Consider the following 23559-nt stretch of genomic DNA (forward strand, 5'->3'; position numbering starts at 1 on the left):
TTTTTTTTTTTTTTTTTTTTTTTTTTTTTTTTTTTTTTTTTTTTTAGACAGAGTCTCGCTTAGTCGCCCAGGCTGGAGTGCAGTGGCGCGATCTCGGCTCACTGCAAGCTCCGCCTCCCGGGTTCACGCCATTCTCCTGCCTCAGCCTCCCGAGTAGCTGGGACTACAGGCGCCCGCCACCTCGCCCGGCTAATTTTTTGCATTTTTAGTAGAGACGGGGTTTCACCGTGTTAGCCAGGATGGTCTTGATCTCCTGACCTCGTGATCCGCCCGCCTCGGCCTCCCAAAGTGCTGGGATTACAGGCGTGAGCCACCGCGCCCGGCCTATTTTTTTTTTTTTTTTCAAGATGGAGTTTCGCACTTGTTGCCCAAGCTGGAGTACAATGGCACCATCTCAGTTCACTGCACCCTCCACCTCCCAGGTTCAGGCGATTCTCCTGCCTCAGCCTCCTGAGTAGCTGGGATTACAGGCATGTGCCACCATGCCCAGCTAACTTTTGCATTTTTAGCAGAGATGGGGTTTCACCATGTTGGTCAGGCTGGTCTCGAACTCCTGACCTCAGGTGATCCACCCGCCCTAGCCTCCCAAAGTGCTGGGATTACAGGCATGAGCCACCAAGCCCGGCCCAATTTTTTTATTTTTTTGTAGAGACAGGGTCTCCTATGCTGTCCAGGTTGGTCTTGAATTATTGGGCTCAAGCAATCTTCTCTCCCCGGCCTCCCAAAGTGCTGGGATTACAGGTATGAGTCACCACACCCAGCACCAGGCTCATTTCAATCCTGTCAACTACACCTGTCCCTGGCCCTGCCTGAGTTCCTATTTGAGGAGGTGGTGCTAGTCGGGCAGGGACCTCCTTCCTGTGAAGATGACAGTAGCCGCTCACACCCTGGTCCTGTCCCCGTCATCTCCTGCCTGGGCAATGCAGCAGCCTCCTCCTCGTCTCCCTGCTCCTGCCCTGCCTCCCAACAACAGGGGGCACCCAGTGAAGCCTGGAATCAGATCCCATCCCTCCTCTGCATAGGGCCCTCTCAGGCTGTGTCTCAGAGTAAAAGCCAAGTCCTCGCCATGGCCAGTCAAGCCTAAAAAACCTTCCCCGTCACCTCCCTGACCTCTCCTCCCGCACTCCCTCTCACTCACTCTGCTCCAGCCACAAAGGCCTCCTCACAGTTTCTAACACATGCTGACCTCTTTCCTACCTCTGGGCCATCGCGCTGGCTCTTCCCTCAGACTAGAATGCTTTGCCTGGCTCTCCTAACAGTCTCCACTTTTCATTGTTTAATCATTCATCATTCATTCATCATTTCATCATTTCTGCTCAAGCCTCTCCAAAGTGACCTTCTCCAACCATCCCCACTAAAACAGTGCCCCCGCTTCTAACAGATCACCTCATTTTATTCTTTGCATTTATTAATATTACTCTCAGAAAGTCTTTCATGCCAGCCTTAGGCAACATAGTGAGACCCCGTCTAATTGAAAGTCCACTGGTGTGATGGCTCGAGCCTGTAGTCTCTGCTACTTGGGAGGCTGAGGCAGGAGGATCACTTGGGCCCAGGAGGCTGCAATGAGCTATGATCGACCCACTGCACTTAAGCCTGGATGACAGCGCAAGACCCTGTCTCTAAAAAAATAAAATTATTGGCCAGGTGTGGTGGCTCATGCCTGTAATCCCAGCACTTTGGGAGGCCAAGGTGGGCGGATCACTTGAGGTCGGGAGGTCAAGACCAGCCTGACCAACATGGAGAAACCCCATCTCTACTAAAAATACAAAATTAGCCCGGGTGGTGGCGTATGCCTGTAATCTCAGCTAGTTGGGAGACTGAGGCAGGAGAATGGTGTGAACCCAGGAGGCGGAGCTTGCCGTGAGCCGCGATAGTGCCACTGCTCTCCAGCCTGGGCAACAAGAGCGAAACTCCGTCTCAAAAAAAAATATATATATATATACACACACACACACATATATATATATAAATAATTTTTTTTTTTTTTTTTGACAGAGTCTTGCTCTGTCGCCCAAGCTGGAGTGCAGTGGCGTGATCTTGACTCACTGCAAGCTCCGCCTCCCGGGTTCACACCATTCTCCTGCCTCAGCCTCCTGAGTAGCTGGGACTACAGGCACCTGCCACCATGCCCGGCTAATTTTTTGTAGTTTTAGTAGAGATGGGGTTTCACCGGGTTAGCCAGGATGGTCTTGATCTCCTGACCTTGTGATCCACCCGCCTTGGCCTCCCAAAGTGCTGGGATTACAGGCATGAGCCACTGTGCCTGGCCTATTATTTCATTTTTAATGCATTTACTTGCTGATTATCTGCCTCCCCAGACAACTGAATCCACAAGAAAAACCTGACCATTTTATTCACTATTGTATCATCTGAAATAAAAGGGGGCCTAATTCACAGTGGGTGTTGAGTGAATAGGAAAAGGTATTATTGCCGGGCGCGGTGGCTCAAGCCTGTAATCCCAGCACTTTGGGAGGCCGAGACGGGCGGATCACAAGGTCAGGAGATCGAGACCATCCTGGCTAACACGGTGAAACCCCGTCTCTACTAAAAAATACAAAAAACTAGCCGGGCGCAGTGGCGGGCGCCTGTAGTCCCAGCTACTCGGGAGGCTGAGGCAGGAGAATGGCGTGAACCCGGGAGGCGCAGCTTGCAGTGAGCTGAGATCCAGCCACTGCACTCCAGCCTGGGCGACAGAGCGAGACTCCGTCTCAAAAAAAAAAAAAAAAAAAGAAAAAGAAAAAGGTATTATTTCCACACAGAGCCTTTTCTATGAGCCAGGTACTATGCATGCTTTACACATATTTAATCACTATATCATTATTACCATACCCTTGTTAATGATGAGAAAACTTTGGCACAGACAGGTTAAGTAACTAGCCTGAGAACACAGAGTTATTACGTGCCTGGCTTCAGAGGCCAAATAATTAACTATAGCCAAAACAATCTAGAAAAAGAGGAACAAAGTTGGAGGACTCAAACTTCCCCATTTGAAAACTTACTACAAAGCTACAGTAATTAAAACTGTGTAGGCCGGGCATGGTGGCTCATGCCTGTGTAATCCCAGTACTTTGGGAGGCTGAGGCCAGTGGATCACTTGAGGTCAGGAGTTCGAGACCAGACTGACCAACATGGTGAAACCCTGTCTCTACTAAAAATACAAAAATTAGCTGGGCGTGGTGGCTCACATCTGTAGTCCCAGCTACTTGGGCAGCTGAGGCAGGAGAATCACTTGAACCCAGAATGCATAGGCTGCAGTGAGCCGAGATCATGCCACTGCACTCCAGCCTGGGTGACAGAGCAAGACTCCATCGCAAAAAAAAAAAAAAAAAAAAAAGACTGTGTGGTACTGGCATATGAATAGGCATTTAGAGCAATGAATTATTGAGGAAATCAATTCATTTAGAATAGAATTGAGTCCAGAAATAAACACTTATATTTATGTTCAATTGATTTTTGACAAAGGTGCCAAGACAATTCAGTGGGGAAAGAATAATCTCGTGGCCGGGCGCGGTGGCTAAAGCCTGTAATCCCAGCACTTTGGGAGGCCGAGGCGGGTGGATCACGAGGTCAGGAGATCGAGACCATCCTGGCTAACATGGTGAAACCCCGTCTCTACTAAAAATACAAAAAACTAGCCGGGCGTGGTGGCGGGCGCCTGTAGTCCCAGCTACTCGGAGGCTGAGGCAGGAGAATGGCGTGAACCTGGGAGGCGGAGCTTGCAGTGGCCGAGATCGCGCCACTGCACTCCAGCCTGGGTGACACAGCGCGAGACTCCGTCTCAAAAAAAAAAAAAAAAAAAAAAAAAAAGAAAGAATAATCTCAACAGGCCAGGCACGGTGGCTCACGCCTGTAGTCCCAGCACTTTGGGAGGCCAAGGCAGGTGGATCACCTGAGGTCAGGAGTTTGAGACCAGCCTGGCCAACATGGTGAAACCCTGTCTCTACTAAAATATAAAAATTAGCCAGGCGTGGTGGTGCGTGCCTGTAATTCCTGCTACTCAGGAGGCTGAGGCAGGAGAATCACTTGAACCTGGGAGGTGGAGGTTGCAGTGAGTCAAGATCATGCCACTGCACTCCAGCCCGGGTGGTGGAACGAGACTCCATCTCAAAAAAAAAAAAAAATCATCTTACCAAATGGTACTGGGACAACTGGATAAGCACATGTAAAAGCTTGGACCTCACAATATATACAAAAAATAACTCAAAATGGATGAAAGACCTAAATGTAAGAGCTAAAACTAAAAATCTCTTAGAAGAAATTATGAGTAAGTCTTCATTGCCTTAGGCAAGGCCTTTGTAAATGACACAAAAAACACAAGCAAAAAAAGAAAAAAAATTGATAAACTGGGCTTCACCAAAATTAAAAACTTTAATTCCTGCTACTCAGGAGGCTGAGGCAGGAGAATCTCTTGAACCCAGGAGGCAGAGACTGCAGTGTGCTGAGATCGCGCCACTGCACTCCGGTCTGGGCCACAGAGTGTTAGGAGAAGCTGAGGGAGGGCTTGCATGTCTGACATAATGTAAAAGAGTCTTGGAACATGTCCGGGGTCCAGGGTCTAAAACCCCTTGTGGCCTTCGGAATGCCAAGCCACGTGCTAAAGGGTGGCAGGCTACCCCGACGCACCATAATCTAAGCCCAGGGCATAAAATCCCTCGTGGCTTGGATAGAATCCAGGGCTCGTGGCTCTGGAATGTGTCTAGACTTGCTGGCTTCTTGCTCTTTGTGCTTCCAGGATTGATTGTATCTTGAGTTAAAAGAACCTGCTCTCCATTATCTCCAGTAGCAGAGCAAATGCTAAACCATCACAGCTGTCAATCATGTGCTTAATGCAATGTGCCCTTTTGACCTCCACATTCTCACCACCTGTTTCTTTGTTGGATTACCAATAAATAGCGTGAGCTCCCAGAGCTCGGGCCTTCGCAGCCTCCATACACTAGCAATGGCTCTTTAGTCCCACTTCTCTCTCTCAAGCTGTCTTTTTCTCAATCCTTTGACTATGCCGGACTTCGTTGCCCCCATGACCTGGTGTTGGGTCTCATCACCCCAACAGCAGAGTGAGACTCCATCTCAAAAATAAATTAATGAATTAATTAATAAAAATAAAGACAGGGGCTAGCTCTGTCACCTAGGCTGGAGTGTAGTGGCATGATCACAGCCCCCTGCAGCCTCAACCTCCTAGGTTCATTATGATGTTCCTGCCTTAGCATTTCTACACATGTGAGCCACCATGCCCAGCCAAACTGACCTAGGCTAGTCTTGAACTTCTGGATACAAGCGATCCTCCCATGGTGGTGTGGTGGCACACAACTAGTCCCAGCTATTCAAGAGGCTGATGAAGAAGGTTCACTTGAGCCCAGGAGGTCAAGGCTGCAATGAGCTGTGATTTAGCCATTGCACCCCAGATGGGGTAACAGAGTGAGACCCTCCCTCAAAAAAAAAAAAAAATAATAATAATGATGGTGAATTTTATGGTGTGTGAATTATATATATATATCCTACTCAAAGCTTTAAAAACATGAAACAAGGCCGGGCGCGGTGGCTCACGCCTGTAATCCCAGCACTTTGGGAGGCCGAGGCGGGCAGATCACGAGGGTAGAAGATTGAGACCATCCTGGCTAACACGGTGAAACCCCGTCTCTACTAAAAATACAAAAAAGTAGCCGGGCGTGGTGGCGAGCGCCTGTAGTCCCAGCTATTTGGGAGGCTGAGGCAGGAGAATGGTGTGAACCTGGGAGGCGGAGCTTGCAGTGAGCCAAGATGGCGCCACTGAAGTCCAGCCTGGGCTACACAATGAGACTCCACCTCAAAAAAACACACACACACACACACACAAATGGAACAAAAAAGCAGCTTACTTGAGCACCTACTAGGTGCTTGGTGGGTTACTGGGAACTGCACACAGCCTTCTTGAATCCTTAAAGCCACCAGGGGTGGATGGGGCTACCACTATTAAAATATTGAGATGTGGGCCAGGCAGTGGCTCATGCCTGTAATCCCAGCACTTTGGGAGGCTGAGGCAGGTGGGTCACATGAGGTCAGGAGTTTGAGACCAGCCTGGGCAATGCGGTGAAACCCTGTATCTACTAAATACAAAAATTAGCCGCGCATGGTGGCACATGCCTGTAGTCCCAACTACTTGGGAGGCCGAGGCAGGAGAATCGCTTGAACCTGGGAGGCGGAGGTTGCAGTGAGCCGAGATCACGCCACTGCACTCCAGCCTGGGCAATAGAGCAAGACTCCGTCTTAAAAAAAATAAAATAATTAATAAATTAATCAAAATGTTAGAGATGGGAAAACGAAGGCTCATAGAATAAGCCTATCCGTGCTGCACCCACTCACCTTTTCCACGCAGGAGTAGTTGATCTTCAGGTAGTAAGGGAAGCCCAGGTATTTCTGCAAAGAGAGGTTCGGCCTCATGTTCAGAAATGAGTGGAATGCAGGTTCAAAACCCCTCTGGTTCGCTTGACCCTGGTTCCCTCACCTCCCTCGGGTCGATGGGTGAGTCCACCAGCATGTGAAACAAGTTGCCTACTGTGTCCACGAGCTCTTGCTCAAAGAAGCGGTCGCTCGCACCATTCTCGCCTACCCTCTTAAACTCGTTTAGGACAACCTGCCAGGTGCATTCGTCGAAATCCTTGATCGCCCACAGCCTCCGCGACGCCAGGAGCACTGCCAGCAGGGCCCACAGCACCTGCAGGACTCGGACTCTGGGCCACCGAGGACCGGCAGGGAACATGGCTGGGCCGCACATAATGTGGCTAGAACCTGGAGAACGCAGGCGTCAACACCCACGCAGGACAGCTCTCTGAAGCCCACTTCTGTGGCGGTTCCAGTATCTATTTCTGTTTTTTAAGACTTCACCTCGCTTCTGCGCCTCGCACAGCCCAAGCTCCTGGTCACGCCCCGGCTCTTGCTCCTGGCCCCGCCCCTGCTCTTGCTCCTGGCCCTATCCCCGCACGGACTTTTAGCCCCGCCCCTGCTCTTCTTCCTGGCTCCGCCTCTGCACTTGCTCCTGGTCCCGCCCCTGCTCTTGCTCCTGGGAACCCTCGTGGGGATCGCACCTCTGCTATTGCTCCGGACCCCAGCCCTACTAATGTTTCTGGCCACACTCCTGCTCCTGCGCCTCGTTCCGCCCCGCCTCCAAGTCTCTTCCTTTATCTCCACCTTGCTCCTTGTTTCGCCCCCTCTCTGTATTCCACTCTTGCTCTTCACCTGGTCTTGGTTTCTATTTCTCGCTTTGACAGCCCCTCTCTTGTGTTCCCCCGTCCTGCTCCTGCCTGCGATCGCACCCGTGTACTTCCACCTGGCTCTGCCCCAACTTCTTGCCCTACCCTCGCACTTCTCTTGGTATCGCCCCTTTCTCCTCGCTCGGCGTCTGCCCAGGGGCTGGGTACTGTGCCTAGTCTTGCCCCTCTCCGGGCCCCGCCCCTGCTCTTGCTCTCGGCCCCACCCCTGCTCTTGCTCCCGGCCCCGCCCCTGCTCCTGGCCCCGCCCCTGCTCCCGGCCCGGCCCCTGTTCTTGCTTTCGGCCGGGCTCCTGTTTCTTGCCCAGGGCTTGCTCCTCGCTCTGCTTCCGCTCCCGGCCCCGCCCCTGTTTCTCCACCTGGTCTTTATGGACCCGTCCCTTCCCCGGGTTCTCGGCGATTGGTTCTTCTAGCACCGGCCCCTCGCCCCGTCCCGCCCTCTGGTCACGCCCCTCCTCCTCGCCCTGCCCCTTCTCGATGAAGACTGTCTCTTCGCCTCGGGATCTTTCCTTGCCCTTCGTTGTTTCCTCGCCCCACACCTTCTCCTTCCACGCCGGCCCTAGCTTCTTAGCCGGCACCTTCTTGAGTCTCACCTTCCCCTCGTACCACGACACCTTCTTGACCCACTTCTTACTCTTCCTTCCCATGCCATGAACACCTGCCTGCTTTGTACCCCGACTCTCCTACCCCGCCCCGCCCTTCGCCCTTCACGTTCGGCTCCCCCTTTCCCTCCTCTGCCAGCTCCCACGACTCTCCCCTCTTTCCCCTGCCTCTCCCCTTCTCGCCTCCCCCCTCCCCTCCCCTTCCTAATTCCTCCCCCTCCCCGGCATCCCCCCGCCCCGGGATGGCACCGCTCTTTCTCCCCGGCCCCGTAGTACCAGTCACTTGGTTAAAACCGGTCAACTGTCACTCGGCCGCACCAGTCCCGCCCCTCTTGCCCGGTCTCAAAATGGCCGCCCACACTTCCACAGCCGACTTCCGCCTTTGCAGAGGCACGCCCTCCACTCACGCTGTCTCCAAGGTAACGCGCAAGCCCTAAGACACCTAGGGCCGGGGGCAGTCACAGCACTCAGAGCGCGGGGCCTGGTCGGCAGAGGGTGCTGGAGACAACGTTTATGCCAGGAAGGCCTTCAAGGAGTTTCTATTGGTTGTTCTGGCAGCAAGCACCGTCCCTACTTGTCCTTCTACCCCAATTTTTTTTTTTTTTTTGAGACGGAGTTTCGCTCTTTCACCCAGGCTGGAGTGAAGTGTGAAGTGGCGCGATCTCGGCTCACTGCAACCTCCGCTCCCCCGCTCCGGATTCAAGCGATTCTCCTGCCTCAGCCTCCCGAGTAGCTGGGATTATAGGCTCCCGCCACCACGCCTGGCTAATTTATTTTTTATATTTTTAGTAGAGACGGGGTTTCCCCGTGTTGGCCAGGCTGGTCCCAACTCCTGACCTCAGGTGATCCACCCACCTCGGCCTGCCAAAGTGCTGGGATTACGGCTTAAAAAAGTGTGGGATTGGCCGGGCGCGGTGGCTCAAGCCTGTAATCCCAGCACTTTGGGAGGCCGAGACGGGCGGATCACGAGGTCAGGAGATCGAGACCATCCTGGCGAACACGGTGAAACCCCGTCTCTACTAAAAAATACAAAAAACTAGCCGGGCGAGGCGGCGGGCGCCTGTAGTCCCAGCTACTCGGGAGGCTGAGGCAGGAGAATGGCGTAAACCCGGGAGGCGGAGCTTGCAGTGAGCTGAGATCCGGCCACTGCACTCCAGCCCGGGCGACAGAGCCAGACTCCGTCTCAAAAAAAAAAAAAAAAAAAAAAAAAAAAAAAAAAAAAAAAAAAAAAGTGTGGGATTGCCGGGCGCGGTGGCTCAAGCCTGTAATCCCAGCACTTTGGGAGGCTGAGACGGGCGGATCACAAGATCAGGAGATCGAGACCATCCTGGCTAACACGGTGAAACCCCGTCTCTACTAAAAAAAAATACAAAAAACTAGCCGGGCGAGGTGGCGGGCGCCTGTGGTCCCAGCTACTCCGGAGGCTGAGGCAGGAGAATGGCGTAAACCCGGGAGGCGGAGCTTGCAGTGAGCTGAGATCCGGCCACTGCACTCCAGCCTGGGCGACAGAGCCAGACTCAGTCTCAAAAAAAAAAAAAAACAAAAACAAAAACAAAAACAAAAACAAAAAAAAAGTGTGGGATTACTCCTTTAAAAAGTGTGGTTTCCTAGAGACCTTGTGAGAGTGAATCGGCTGCTTAGCACCATCCTCTAAAAAACAGGACAAGGACAGCCATCTCCCACGGTTGTGGGAAGTGTGCCTGGCTCAAGTAAAATATTCATTAATTTTCATTTGCATTCTGATGCCTTATAGGTAAGGATTCAGGCCATGACTTTTTGATGAACTCCAGACCAGACATTTAACCCAGTGTTTTTCAAATTTGAGCATGCATTAGACTCACCTAAAGGGCTGGGTAAGCCAGGTTGGTGGGCATCACACCCTGAATTTTTGTTTTTGTTTTACAGATGGAGTCTCTGGCTGGGCATAGTGGCTCATGCCTATAATCCCAGCACTTTGCAAAGCTGAGGCAGGCGGATCACTTGAGGTCTGAAGTTCGATGCCAGCCTGGCCAACATAAAACCTTGTCTGTACCAAAAAATACAAAAATTAGCTGGGCATGGTGGCGGGCACCTGTAATCCCAGCTACTCGGGAGGCTGAGGCAGGAGTTGCTTGAACCCAGGAGGCAGAGGTTGCAGTGAGCCGAGATCCCTCCACTGCACTCTGGCCTGGGCAACAGAATGAGACCCTGTCTCCAAAAAAAAAAAAAAAAAGAAATTAAACCAGCTGTGGTGATGCACACCTGTAATCCCAGTACTTTAGGAGGTTGAGGTAGGAAGATCACTTGAGCCCAGGAGTTTGAGGCTGCAGTGAGCTCTGAAATACACAGAAATGCAGTGAGCTGTGATCACACCACTGCATTTCAGCCTGGACAAAAGAGCAATACCCTATCTCAAGTTAGCCTTGAATTTCTGGCCTCATGTGATCCTCCCACCTCAGCCTCCTGAGTGAGTACCTGGCTACTTCCAGAATTTTTGATTCTGTAGATCTGGAGTGGGGCCTGATAATTTGTATTTCTGGCAAGTTCCTAGGTGATGCTGATACTAGTGGTCTGGAGACCACACCTTGAGAACCAGTGCTCTAGAACCTTCCATGACCCTCTAGGCCCTCAGGAAAACTTCCAAACCCCTCGGTTTCCAGAGCCCCTCATACTCTCCTCCCTGTCATTCTATCTGGCTCATCTGCCCTCTCCCGCTTAGACCTCTGTGGTCCAGTCTGGTCACATGGAGCGACTTGAATATCCTTGATCAGGCGTGACCCATGCATGCTCCAGACCTGTGCAGGCTCAGTAATGCCCTCTGGAATACCATTCCATGCTTTTTAACAGGGCCCACCACTTTCCTTCCCTTAGGTCTTCTCTGTGATACATGACCAGCCCTCATCCCACCTCTTGGCCCCTCTAGGCCACTCATGGCTGGAAATGGGTATTTCTTTTCCACTGGATCACAAGCTCCATGAGGGCAGGGTGTATGGCTTTCTCTACCTCTGTTGTCCCCCAGCCCTGCCAGGCACCGCACATAATAGTTGTTTTATGTAAATGAACCAATGATGGCGGTCTATCCTTCCCACCCCAGCCCACCCCCACAGGCCAGGGAACAGTGACGTCTTCTAAGGGAAGAACCTCGGTAGCCATGTACAGGAGCCCTTTAATTTTTTTTTTTTTTTTTTTTTAGAAACAGGGTCTTACTTTCTCACCCAGGCTGGAGTGGAGTGGTGCAGTTATTGCTTACTGCAGCCTCGAACTCCCCAGCTCAAGTGATCCTCCCATCTCAGCCTCCCAAGTAACTGGAACTACATACAGATGTGAGTCACCACGTCCAGTTAATTAGTTTTATTTTTAAATTTTTTTTTTTTTTTAGGAGATGGGGGTTTCTTTTTCATCATCTTTTTTTTTTGAGACAGAGTCTCACTCTGTCACCCAGGCTGGAGTGCAGTGGTGCCATCATGGCTCACTGCAACCTCCACCTCCCCATTTCAAGCAATTCTCCTGCCTCAGCTTCCTGAGTACTGGGATTACAGGCATCTGCCACCACACCTGACTAATTTTTGTATTTTTAGTAGAGATGAGGTTTCACCATGTTGGCCAGGCTGGTCTCGAACTCCTGACCTCAAGCGATCCACCCGCTTCAGCCTCCCAACGTGCTGGGATTACAGATGTGCGTCATTGCACCCGACCTTTTTTCATCTTAAAAAAAAAAAATAGAGATAGGGTCTCACCATTTTGACCAGTCTGGTCTAAAACTCCTGGCCTCAAGCAATCCTCCCATCTCAGCCTCCCTAAATGCTGGAATTGCAGACATGAGCCACCATGCCCAGCAGAGATGAGGTCTCACATGCTGTCCAAGCTAGTCCCAAACATCTGGGTTGGAGTGATCCTCCTGCAGCAGCCTCCTGAATAGCTGGTGTTCCACCACACCTGGCTAATTTTAAAATTTTTTGTACAGGGAGGGTCTTGCTATGTTGCCCAGTGAGGTCTTGAACTCCTGCCTCACTCGATGCCTTCATTAGATCTTAAACCGCAAGATGTTTGCTGCAGCATTGTTGTACCAGCAAAATACCGGAAAACACCCACATATCATCAACAGGGGATGTTGAAATTATTTATGGGACATGTGTCCCAGAGGAGGCACCATAAGATATAAGACCTATTGTGGCTAGGTGTGGTGGCTCACGCCTGTAATCCCAGCACTTTGGGAGGCTGAGGCGGGTGGATCACTTGAGGTCTGGGGTTCGAGACCAGCCTGGCCAACATGGTGAAACCCTGTCTCTACTAAAAATATAAAAATGAGCCAGGCACAGTGGCAGGTGCCTGTAATCCCAGCTACTCGGGAGGCTGAGGCAGGAGAATCGCTTGAACCTAGGAGGTGGAGGTTGCAGTGACTGTCACTCCAGCCTGGGTGACAGAGCGAGGCTTGGTCTCAAAAAAGAAAAGAAAAGAAAAAAGACCTATTGTATGTCTCTGAAATTATCTCTGAATTACACTGTGTTGGTGACAAAAGCAAGGTACAGAAGAATAATAGAAAAGTGACATTAAAATATTAATATTTATAATTGATACAAAAAAAGCATATTACAGAAGTAAGAATCATCATTAGTCAACATTTTATTGAGTGCCACATACTGCTAGCTCTCAGGGCTGTACAGATATGAAGTTGCTGACTTCTCAAGTCCATGAGGTAGGTGCTATTACCATCCCATTGTACAGACTAGCAAACTGAGGCACAGGGAAGTGAAATCACTTGCCCAAAGCCACTTAGCTTGGGAGTGACGGAGTTCAGATTTACACCCAGGAACTTTGCCTCTAAAGTCTGTAATCGTAACAACCTCACCATATTAGGTACTACTTGTGTAGAGTGAAAAGTAAATGGCACACACATGCATATGGCTGGTGCGTACATCGAATGTGCCTGAGAAGAACTGAGACATCCATTCATGGTCTGAGTGTAGGAGAAAGACTTACTTTCCACCATACACTCTTTAGTACCTGTTGAATTTTTTTAGTACACACTTTTTTTCTTTTCTTTTCTTTTCTTTTTTTTTTTTTGAGACGGAGTCTTGCTCTATCTCCCAGGCTGGAGTGCAATGGCATGATCTAACTGCAACCTCCACCTCCCGGGTTCAAGTGATTCTCCTACCTCAGCCTCCCGAGTAGCTGTGATCACAGGCGCGTGCCACCACACCCAGCTCATTTTCTGTATTTTTAGTAGAGACGGGGTTTCACTGTGTTAGCCAGAATGGTCTTGATCTCCTGACCTCGTGATCTGCCTTCTTCGGCCTCCCAAAGTACTGGAATTACAGGCGTGAGCCACTGTGCCTGGACCTTTTTTTTCTCCTGGGACAGGGTCTTGATCTGTAGCACAGGCTGGAGTCCAGTGGTGTGATCATGACTCACTGCAGCCTCAACCTCCTAGGCTCAAGCAATCCTCCTGCCTCAGCCTCCTGAGTAACTGGGACTACAGGTATGCGCCACCACACCCAGCTCATTTTTTTTTTTTTTTTTTTTTTGAGACAGAGTCTCGCTCTGTCACCCAGGCTGGAGTGCAGTGGCCGGATCTCAGCTCACTGCAAGCTCCGCCTCCTGGGTTCACGCCATTCTCCTGCCTCAGCCTCCCGAGTAACTGGGACTACAGGCGCCCGCCACCTCGCCCGGCTAGTTTTTTGTATTTTTTTTGGTAGAGACGGGGTTTCACCGTGTTAGTCAGGCTGGTCTCGATCTCCTGACCTCGTGATCCGCCCGTTTCGGCCTCCCTAAGTGCTGGGATTACAGACGTGAGCCACCGCGCCCGGCCCAGCTCATTTTTAACATTTTCTGTAGAGGGGTCTTGCTATGTTAACATGTCCAGGCTGGTCTCCAACTCCCGGGCTCAAGCAATCCTCCTGCCTCAGCCTCCCAAAGTGTTGGGATTACAGGCATGAGCCACTGTGCCTGGCTTTTTTAATGTCTTGGACCGAAAAGGACTTGCTTTTTTTTCCTGGAGGTATTTGGAAGGAGAAACAGTGAGAAATGATGCCAGCTCACATGGGCACCTAGCCACCCTGAGATGACTTTAGCTCAAAGTCAACTGTGACATAGGTAAGGAACCGAGAAGGATGGGAGGCTGAGAAAGGGCTAGACAACAGATATTTCTGAGCTCCCACAGGAAAAGATGCCCAACCAAAACCTTGTTCAAATCCCAGTGTTGTACTTTCTGTGTGACCTTGGGCAAGTATTTAACGTCTCTGGATCTCCTTTCCTCATCTGTACAATCTAGAGAATGTATCAGGGACTTGGAATCGTGTCTGGCACATAGTATATCCAATATAAGTATTTTCTTTTTTTTTTTTTTTTTTTCTTTTTTGAGACAGGGTCTTGCTCTGTCACCCAAGCTGGAATGCAGTGGTGCAATCACAGCTCACTGCAGCCTTGACCTCCCAGGCTCAAGTGATCCTCCCACCTCAGCCTCCTGAGTAGCTGGGACCACAGGTGCACACCACCACACCCAGCTAATTTTTGTATTTTTTGTATTTTATGTTGCTCAGGCTGGTCTTGAACCCCTTGGCTCAGGCAATCCTCCTACCTCGGCCTCCCAAAGTGCTAGGATTTGCTAGGATTATAGGTGAGAGCCACTATGCCCAGCCCCTATGATCTCTTTTTTTTTTTTTTGAAACAGAGTCTCTGTCTCACCCAGGCTGGAGTGCAGTGGTGCAATCTCGGCCCACTGCAGCCTCCATCTCCTGGGTTCAAGCAATTCTGTCTCAGCCTCCCAAGTAGCTAGGACTACAGGCGTGTGCACCACCACGCCCAGGTAATTTTTGTATTTTTAGTAGAGACGGGATTTCACCATGTTGGCCAGGCTGGTCTTGAACTCCTGTCCTCAGGTGATCCACCTGCCTTGGCCTCCCAAAGTGCTGGGATTACAGGTGTGAGACACCTGGCCTGCCTGCCTATGACCTCTTGATACACCCCTGGGTGTCCCTTTTGCCCCTCGCACCCACCATATACTAAAGCAGCCTCAGCATCTCCGATAAAACCTGCTCTTTCTCCCAGGTCCCCATCTCAGGGATAATTGGCCACTCCATGGGCCCTTCCCTAGCCGCATTCCTCCAGTCTGTGAAGCCTATGGCCTGTCCACCTGGCTTCTGAGTGTCCCCGCACCCACCCCTCCTCCCTTACACAGCTCAGCCCAGACCCATCGTCTCCCTCTTCATTCCTGTCCCAGCCTCCCACAGGCACCCAGCCTCAGTCCCCCGTCTGCTCCACCTCTCCAGAGCAACTAGGGGAATCATCCTACAACCCAAACCTAACCATGACCCTCTCCTACTCTAAACCCTTCCATGGCTCTCTAGGGCCCTCAGGAAAGAGACCAGGTTCCCTCGCTTGTCATTTAAGGACACTAAGGGGTGCTTGTGCCCACCCCTCTGTCCTCCTTCCCTCTTTCCCTCCATACCGTTCACAGTAAACTGCTTGTCAGAAGCTGGTGGCCAGCATGCTTTTCCATCTCCAGGCCTTTGCACACAGCTGCTCCCACCTGGCATGCCCTCTCCATGCCTTTTCTATTTGTCTACTGTTGGGACCCGGCTCAAATGCCCCAGCCCTTTTAAAATTTTTAATTTTTGTAGAGATGGGGTCTTGCTATGATGGCCAGGCTGGTCTCAAACTCCTGGCCTCAAGCGATCTTCCCATCTTGGCCCTACCAAGGTGCTGGGATTATAGGACTGAGTCACTGCACCCGGTCTCTTTCTCTTTCTCTTTTTTCTTTTCTTTTCTTTTCTTTTTCTTAGAGACAGGGTCTCACTCTGTCCCCCAGGCTGGAATGCAGCAGTGGCGTCATAACTCACTGCAGCCTCAAACTCCTGGCCTCAAGTGATCCTTCCACCTCAGCCTCTGGAGTAGCCGGGATCACAGGCATGCACCACCACACCCAGCTAATTTTTAGATTTTGTGGTTGTTGTTGAGATAAGGTCTCACTGTGTTGCCCAGGCTAGTCTCAAACTCCTGGCCTCAAGCGATCCTCCTTCCTCAGCCTTCCAAAGTGCTGGGCGTATAGGCGTGAGCCACCACACTCAGCCTGAAATCATCTTTTGAAGTTGTATTATGATGATTACCATTTTACAGATAAGGAAACAAAATCAGAGAGGTAGGGTGACTGCCCAAGGACACAGGCCAGATAAGGCTAAGTTGGGATTTGAGCTCAACAAGGATGATTCCAGGGCCCAGGGCACAACATACAATTAGCACAACATACAAATGGCGACAGCTCTTACAGTGGTGTCAGGGTTACGGGCAGCACCTCCATGCCATTCAGATCTGGGCTTGGGTCCTATGTCCGTTTCCTGCCTGCCAGGCTGCTGAGGAAGAGTCTACCGCCTAGGCCTACACCAGGGCTCCCTCCATGGGTCCTGCTCCCTGGAGACACCTGAGAAAAATGAGTCAGGTACAACTTCTTCCCACCTATTTATCATAGTTCAGGTCTTAGTTCGATGTCCCTTCCTCCAGGAAGTCCTCCCTGACCTTCTAGGCTGGATTGGGCCTAGTCCCTGTGCTTCTCCGACTTTAGCCCTGACCACTCTGCCTGTGCTTTTATCACCTCACCTCCTCCATTAAAGTCCTGCCCATTTTGGGCCATCACTGTCTGGGGACAGGTCTGTCCACCTCACTGGACTGCAAGCTCCATAAGGGCAGTTCTCCACCCCCAACTATATCTCCAGCACTGCCTAGCACAGGGCCAGCGCACAGGAGGGGTTTAGGGGTGAATTCGTCTATTCTTCCCATTTGGCAGCTGAGGAAATCAAGGCTCAGAGAGGGTCAGTCACTTGTCCAGGGTGTAGTGACCAATCTGGTGCCTGAAATGAGGTCCGAGGCTAGAGCCCGGTAGAATCAGCAATCGACGAGTGGTTAATTGAGAGACACAGACAGAACATGAAAGAGAATGAGAAACAGAGACAGCAAGAGGGAAAGACAGAGACAGCGAGAACACCAGAGAGCCAGAGAGGCACAGTGTAAAGAGGATGAGAAAAAGGATGGAGAACAAGGTCATGTTGATGCCCAGTGGAGCCCGGGACATGGGGACAGGGAGTGCCGCCCCTCACATCCCAGCCAGATGCTGGGAAACAAAGGAGAGACGGTGGGCAGCAAGGCCTCAGGATCGCCTGCTGTGCTCGCAGACATTCCTGTACAGCCAGCTCTGGTCGCCTGGGCCCCTCAGTCCCAGGCCAGGCACACCCAAGGCTGGCAGAGCCTGCCCCAGCTACCTGGGGATGGAAGCGTAGTCGGTGTGGGAGCTGGCAGAGAGTTGCTGGTGCGACCCCGGCTGGGGGCCCAGGATGTCCACCCGATCGTCCTCATCCTCGTTGAAGCTGGCAGGGCACGGTGGGGGCAGCAGGATGAGCTCCGTGAGGCCGTGGAGGTCGGACACGTGGCGGAAGGTCTGTAGCACCAGCACCATGGCCACCAGGCCCAGGAAGAGGTAGACTGTGGAGGCAGAGGAGGGGCATAGGTCATCCTGGGGCTCAGATCTTCCTGGCAGGGCCGTGGTTCTACTGGACCCTGCGGGGTGGGGTTGGATCCCTTTTGGAAGTCCCAGAGTGGGACTGTGTGCCTTTAACTCCCCCAGGGACAGGGCTAGGTCCTCCTCAAAGCCCCGCCCTAGCTGCCCAGCTCACCTGTGACCAGCACCTTGTAGAGGGCCCGGTAGGGCTGGCCAGGGGCCTCCCCGGGCACGTAGTCGCCCAGGCCAATGGTGGACAGAGAGATAAAGCAGAAGTAGAAGGCATCCAGGAAGCTCCAGGCCTCCTCGAGGTGGGCGAAGATCGCAGCCGGCACCAGAAAGCAGATGGTCACTACGACCCCCAGCAGGGCCACCAAGTGCCAGCAGGCCGCCCGCCGGGGGTCCCAGCCCCAATGCATGCTCAGCCAAGACAGGGGCGCGTGAGTCAGCAGCAGCGACAGGCGCTGGGCTGACGCGGTCAGCAGCAGCATAGTGGTCGGCACGCCCAGGAGCGCGAAGGCAATGGAGAAGGCCTTGCCCGCGTCAGTCAGTGGCGTTGTGTACCCATAGCCTAGGGGAGTAAAGAGAGTAAAGGGGAAATCTTTTTCTTTTTAGAGATGGGGGGATCACTCTGTCACCTAGGCTGGAGTGCAGTGGGGCCATCATAGCTCACTGCAGTCTTGAACTCCTGGACCCAAGTGATCCTCCCACCTCAGCCTCCCAAGTAGCTGGGACTACAGGCACTGTCCAGCACGCCCAGTTGATTTTAAATGTTTTTGTAGAGATGGGGTCCTACTCTGTTGCCCAGGCTAGTCTTGAGCTCCTGGGCTCTAGTGATCCTCCTGCCTTTGGCTTCCAAGGTGTTGGAATTATAGATCTAACCCCCAGGACCCAGTCAGGGAAAATCCTTCTGCCCACTCAACACCTCCACCGAGATATCTGTGGACACACACGCCTAGACCTGATTTCATCCCAAACCTGCCTCTCCCCACATTCCCTCCTGTCCCAGGTGATGGCACCTCTGTCCTTCGACATCGAGGCCAAGAGCCTTGCCTTCATCCCTGACGCCCTCGTCACTCATGCCACACTCCATCTGTCAGTGAAGCCTATTATCTCAACCTTCAAATAGGCCCAGAACCCACTTACTTCTCCCCCACCCAGTCCCATGGCCCCCACCCTGGTCCTGTCCACCACAGCAGCCTCCTCCTGGGTCTCCCTTCCCCAACCCCAGCCCCTACAATCTGTTCAGCTAGCAGAGCCTGCCAACACCTGAGTTCAGTCATGCCCCTGCCCTGCCCAGAGCCCCTCTGTGGCCCCATCTCACTCAGGTAAAAGGAAAGAGTGCTCATCATGACCCGTGAAGCCCCACAGGGTCCACCAGGGCAGCACGCTCCCACCCCACGGCCATTGCACCGGCTGCTCCTTCCCCAAAGAATGCTCCCCTCTCTCCTCTCCAGGTCTTCTTCATCCAAATGTCACCTTCTCAGTGAGGCCTTCCCTCGACCACCCTAAATGGTAACATCCTCTTACCCAACGCTTTTTTTCCCCATAGCACTTAATACCTTCTAGCACGCTCTATGGTTTACCGTCTTCTCATAGGCTGCCAGTTCAGCAAAGCAGGAGGTTCTGTGTGTTTCATCACTGCTGTGGGCACTCGATTAGTACTTGTCAAAACAAAGAATGAAGGGTGCAGGCTGTTGCCTGGCTCTGAGCTTCAGTTTGCCCTATTCTAAAATGGGTGAGACAATGGGCCAGGCGTGGTGGCTCACGCCTGTAATCCCAGCATTTTGGGAAGCCAAGAGAGCAGGTCACCTGAGGTCAGGAGTTCGAGACCAGCCTGGCCAACATGGTGAAACTCTGTCTCTACCAAAAAGTAGAAAAATTAGCCGGGTATTGTGGCATATGCCTGTAATCCCAGCTACTTGGGGGCTGAGGTGGGGGAATCGCTTAATGCCAGGAGACAGAGGTTGCAGTGAGCCAAGATTGCACCATTGTGCCCCAGAGTGAGACTCTGTCTCAAAAAAATAAAAATAAAAAAGGAAAATAGGTGTGACAAGCCCCCCTGGGCTCCCAAAGGACTGTGGGAACACAATAAGCTCGGTGTGGGTATGAATTCTGTAAGCAGAAATATGATCAAGGGGAATTCAGGTGTTGGTGGGACTGACTCACTTTGGCAAAGTGTAATTTATTTATTTTTGAGATGGAGTTTCGCTCTTGTTGCCCAGGCTGGAGTGCAATGGGGCGATCTTGGCTCACTGCAACCTCTGCCTCCCAGGTTCAAGTGATTCTCCTGCCTCAGCCTCCCGAGTAGCTGGGACTACAGGCATGCGCCACCACGCCTGGCTAATTTTGTATTTTTAGTATTTTGGCCAGGCTGGTCTCAAACTCCTGACCTCAGGTGATCCACCCGCCTCGGCCTCCCAAAGTGCTAGGATTACAGGAGTGAGCCACCACACCCAGCCCCATTTTTTTTATATACTCAAAAGAACCTAAAGCAGGGTCTCAAAGGGATATCTGTATCTGTATACCCATGTTCATAACAGCATTATTCACAATAACTAAACCTCAGAAGCAACACATTTCCATCTACGGATTAATGAATAAGTAAAATGTGGTTTACGCATACAGTGGGATGTTACGTAGCCTTAAAAAGGAAGGAAATTCTGACACATGGTACAACATGGATGAACCTTAACGACATTATGCTCAGTGAAACAAACCAGTCATAAAAGGACAGACACTGTATTATTCTATACAAAGTAGTCAACTTCAGAGACAGAAAGTAGAATGGTGGTTGCCAGGGGCTAGGGAAAAGGGCGAATGGGCAGTTAGGGTTTAATGGGTATAGAATTTCAGTTCTGCAAGATGAAGAGTTCCAGAGGCTGGGCGCCAGGGCTCACGCCTATAATCCCAGCACTTTGGGAGGCCTAGGCGGGCAGATTATGAGGTCAGGAGTTCAAGACCAGCCTGACCAATATGAAACCCTGTCTCTACTAAAACTGCAAAAATTAGCCAGGCATAGTGGCTTGCGCCTGTAGTCCCAGCTACTCGGGAGGCTGAGTCAGAAGAATCACTTTAACCTGGGAGGCGGAGGTTACAGTGAGCCGAGATTGTGCCACTGCACTCCAGTCTGTGTGACAGAGCAAGACTCCGTCTCAAAAAAAGTAAGTTTTAGAGATGGATGGTGGTGGAGAGTGATTTGAGTTGAGCAATAACTCCATCTCCCATGTGGCATGGCCAGCCTCGTATCTATTTTTTTTTTTTTTTTTTTTTGAGACGGAGTCTTGCTCTGTCGCCCAGGCTGGAGTGCAGTGGCCGGATCTCAGCTCACTGCAAGCTCTGCCTCCCGGGTTTACGCCATTCTCCTGCCTCAGCCTCCCAAGTAGCTGGGACTACAGGCGCCCGCCACCTCGCCTGGCTAGTTTTTGTATTTTTTTTTTTTTTAGTAGAGACGGGGTTTCACTGTGTTAGCCAGGATGGTCTCGATCTCCTGACCTCGTGATCCGCCCGTCTCGGCCTCCCAAAGTGCTGGGATTACAGGCTTGAGCCACCGCACCCGGCCAAATCATAGAGTTTGAAAAGCATGGGGCCTGTGAGCCTCAAGTTACTATTTCAAAGAGCTGAGTCCAAAACAGTGTTTTGCCATTTACTCCCTGCATGACTTTGGCCAAATGACTCCTCCCCTCTGAGCCTCAGTTCCCTATTCCGCAAAAATGGGCTTGTTAAGTAGTACCTTCCTGGCTGGGCAAGGTGGCTCACACCTGTAATTCCAGCACTTTGGGAGGCCAAGGCAGGAGAACCGCTTGAGCCTAGGAGGATTTCTTTTTTTTTTTTTTTTTTTTTTTGAGGCGGAGTCTTCACTCTGTCCCCCAGGCTGGAGTGCAGTGGCACCATCTCGGCTCACTGCAAGCTCCGCCTCCCGGGTTCGCGCCATTCTCCTGCCTCAGCCTCCCGAGTAGCTGGGACTACAGGCGCCCGCCACCGCGCCCAGCTAATTTTTTTTGTATTTTAGTAGAGACGGGGTTTCACCTTGTTAGCCAGGATGGTCTCGATCTCCTGACCTCGTGATCCGCCCGCCTCGGCCTCCCAAAGTGCAGGGATTACAGGCGTGAGCCACCGCGCCCGGCCTGCCTAGGAGGATTTCGAGACCAGCCTGGGCAACCTAAGGAGACAACCTTCTACAAAAAAAAAAAAAAAATTAGCTGGGCGCAGTAGCATGCACCCATGGTTCCAACTACTCAGGAGGCTGAGGTGGGAGGCTCACTTAAGCCCAAGAGGTCAAGGCTGCAGTGAGCTATGACTGCGCCACTGCAATCTAGCCTGGGTGACAGAGCGAGACCCTGTCTCAAAAACAACAAACAATCCCTTCCTCAAATGTGGTAGTAATCCTACCAGGTTGGGATAGGGCATAGCGCCTAGCAAGAGCGTGGAAAGAGTTACAAGGATTGTAATGCTCACTTCCTCTCTCCAATTCCCAGTTCCGGGTAGGACTACCCACTTCCTCCTGCCTCAAGTGCAGCAAGGCTGCCCGGATCAATTCCAGGGCCAAGACTTGGGCCTATGACCAAATGAAGGGCATTGTGGGAAGAGGTCTCTCTGAATCACGTTTAATTGGTTTTCCATTTCTCCAGATGTATTCAAGGCTTCGCCCACAATGAAAACAGTCAACATTAACTCAGTAAACATCAGTTATTACCAGCGCTTCACACGGACAAAGACTCCCTCCTTGACTACACTTCCGTCTGACTCCTAAGTCCTTAAGTAGGCCCAGTTTTAGCAAGAATCCTACAAGCCACCCTCCCCGATATCTGATCAAATTCCTCACCCACCACTCTTGTTTGTTTGTTTGTTTGTTTGTTTGTTTTTTTTTTTTTTTTTTTTTTTTTTGAGACGGAGTCTCGCTCTGTAGCCCAGGCTGGAGTGCAGTGGCCGGATCTCAGCTCACTGCAAGCTCCGCCTCCCGGGTTCATGCCATTCTCCGGCCTCAGCCTCCCGAGTAGCTGGGACTACAGGCGCCCGCCATCTCGCCCGGCTATTTTTTGTATTTCTTAGTAGAGACGGGGTTTCACTGTGTTCGCCAGGATGGTCTCGATCTCCTGACCTCGTGATCCGCCCATCTCGGCCTCCCAAAGTGCTGGGATTACAGGCTTGAGCCACCGCGCCCGGCCCTGTTTGTTTGTTTTTTGAGACAGAGTCTCCCTCTGTCGCCCAGGCTGGAGTGCAGTGGCCGGATCTCGGCTCACAGCAAGCTCCGCCTCCCGGGTTCACGCCATTCTCCTGCCTCAGCCTCCCGAGTAGCTGGGACTACAGGCGCCCGCCACCTCACCTGGCTAGTTTTTTTGTATTTTTTTTTTTTTTAGTAGAGATGGGGTTTCACCGTGTTAGCCAGGATGGTCTGAATCTCCTGACCTCGTGATCCGCCAGCCTCGGCCTCCCAAAGTGCTGGGATTACAGACATGAGCCACCGCGCCCGGCCTGTTTTTGTTTTTTTGAGACAGAGTCTCACTCTGTTGCCCTGGTTGGAGTGCACTGGCATGATCTCAGCTTATTGCAACCTCTGCCTCCCAGGTTCAAGTGATTCTCCTGCCTCAGCCTCCCGAGTAGCAGGAATTACAGGCACCTGCCACAACGCTTGGTTGATTTTTGTATTTTTAGTAGATGGGGTTTCACCATGTTGGTCAGGCTGGTCTCAAACTCCTAACCTCAGGTGATCTGCCCACCTCGGCCTTCCAAAGTGCTGGGATTACAGGCATGAGCCACTGCACCTGGCCCTCATCTACCCCCTTTTGATATCTAAGTCCTTGGCCTGTCTTTAGCAAGAATCTTGTTAAGCTGAGTTTAGCAAGAATCCCCCTACCCCAATGTCTCTCCTCTTAGTATTCTTCTATCCACTGACTCCCTTATTCTACTTGGTTTTTTTTTTTTTTTTTTTTTTTTTTGAGACGGAGTCTGGCTCTGTCACCCAGGCTGGAGTGCAGTGGCGGGATCTCAGCTCACTGCAAGCTCCGCCTCCCGGGTTCACGCCATTCTCCTGCCTCAGCCTCCCGAGTAGCTGGGACTACAGGCGCCTGCCACCTCGCCCGGCTAAGTTTTTGTATTTTTAGTAGAGACGGGGTTTCACTGTGTTAGCCAGGATGGTCTCGATCTCCTGACCTCGTGATCCGCCCGTCTCGGCCTCCCAAAGTGCTGGGATTACAGGCTTGAGCCACCGCGCCCGGCCATTTTTTTTTTTTTTTTTTTTTTTTTTT

At 51.6% G+C, this 23559-nt stretch overlaps 2 protein-coding genes across 4 annotated transcripts in view; both read right to left on the reverse strand.

The window, feature by feature from the left end:
• Positions 1-8210, reverse strand: part of CATSPERG (cation channel sperm associated auxiliary subunit gamma) — a 30818-nt gene extending 22608 nt beyond the window's left edge. For 2 of the 3 annotated variants that reach the window (XM_025369194.1, XM_025369192.1), the window contains exons 1-3: positions 8122-8210; positions 6482-6765; positions 6340-6393 (exon numbers count right to left, since the gene is read on the reverse strand). In XM_025369194.1, the coding sequence (XP_025224979.1) occupies positions 6340-6393; positions 6482-6751 (324 nt within the window). In that variant the 5' untranslated portion in view covers positions 6752-6765; positions 8122-8210. Of the gene's footprint in view, positions 1-6339; positions 6394-6481; positions 6766-7339; positions 7472-8121 lie in introns of those variants that run through there. The other variant, XM_025369193.1, reaches the window with a different exon arrangement.
• A 7692-nt stretch (positions 8211-15902) lies between these two features.
• The window catches only part of KCNK6 (potassium two pore domain channel subfamily K member 6), an 11078-nt gene continuing 3421 nt past the window's right edge, over positions 15903-23559 (reverse strand). The window contains exons 2-3 of the mRNA XM_025367528.1: positions 17487-17882; positions 15903-17295 (exon numbers count right to left, since the gene is read on the reverse strand). Coding sequence (XP_025223313.1) covers positions 17072-17295; positions 17487-17882 — 620 coding nt within the window. The 3' untranslated portion in view covers positions 15903-17071. The remainder of the gene's footprint in view (positions 17296-17486; positions 17883-23559) is intronic.

This window comes from Theropithecus gelada, chromosome 19 (genome assembly GCF_003255815.1).
Source record: "Theropithecus gelada isolate Dixy chromosome 19, Tgel_1.0, whole genome shotgun sequence".
NCBI classification, from domain to species: domain Eukaryota; kingdom Metazoa; phylum Chordata; class Mammalia; order Primates; family Cercopithecidae; genus Theropithecus; species Theropithecus gelada.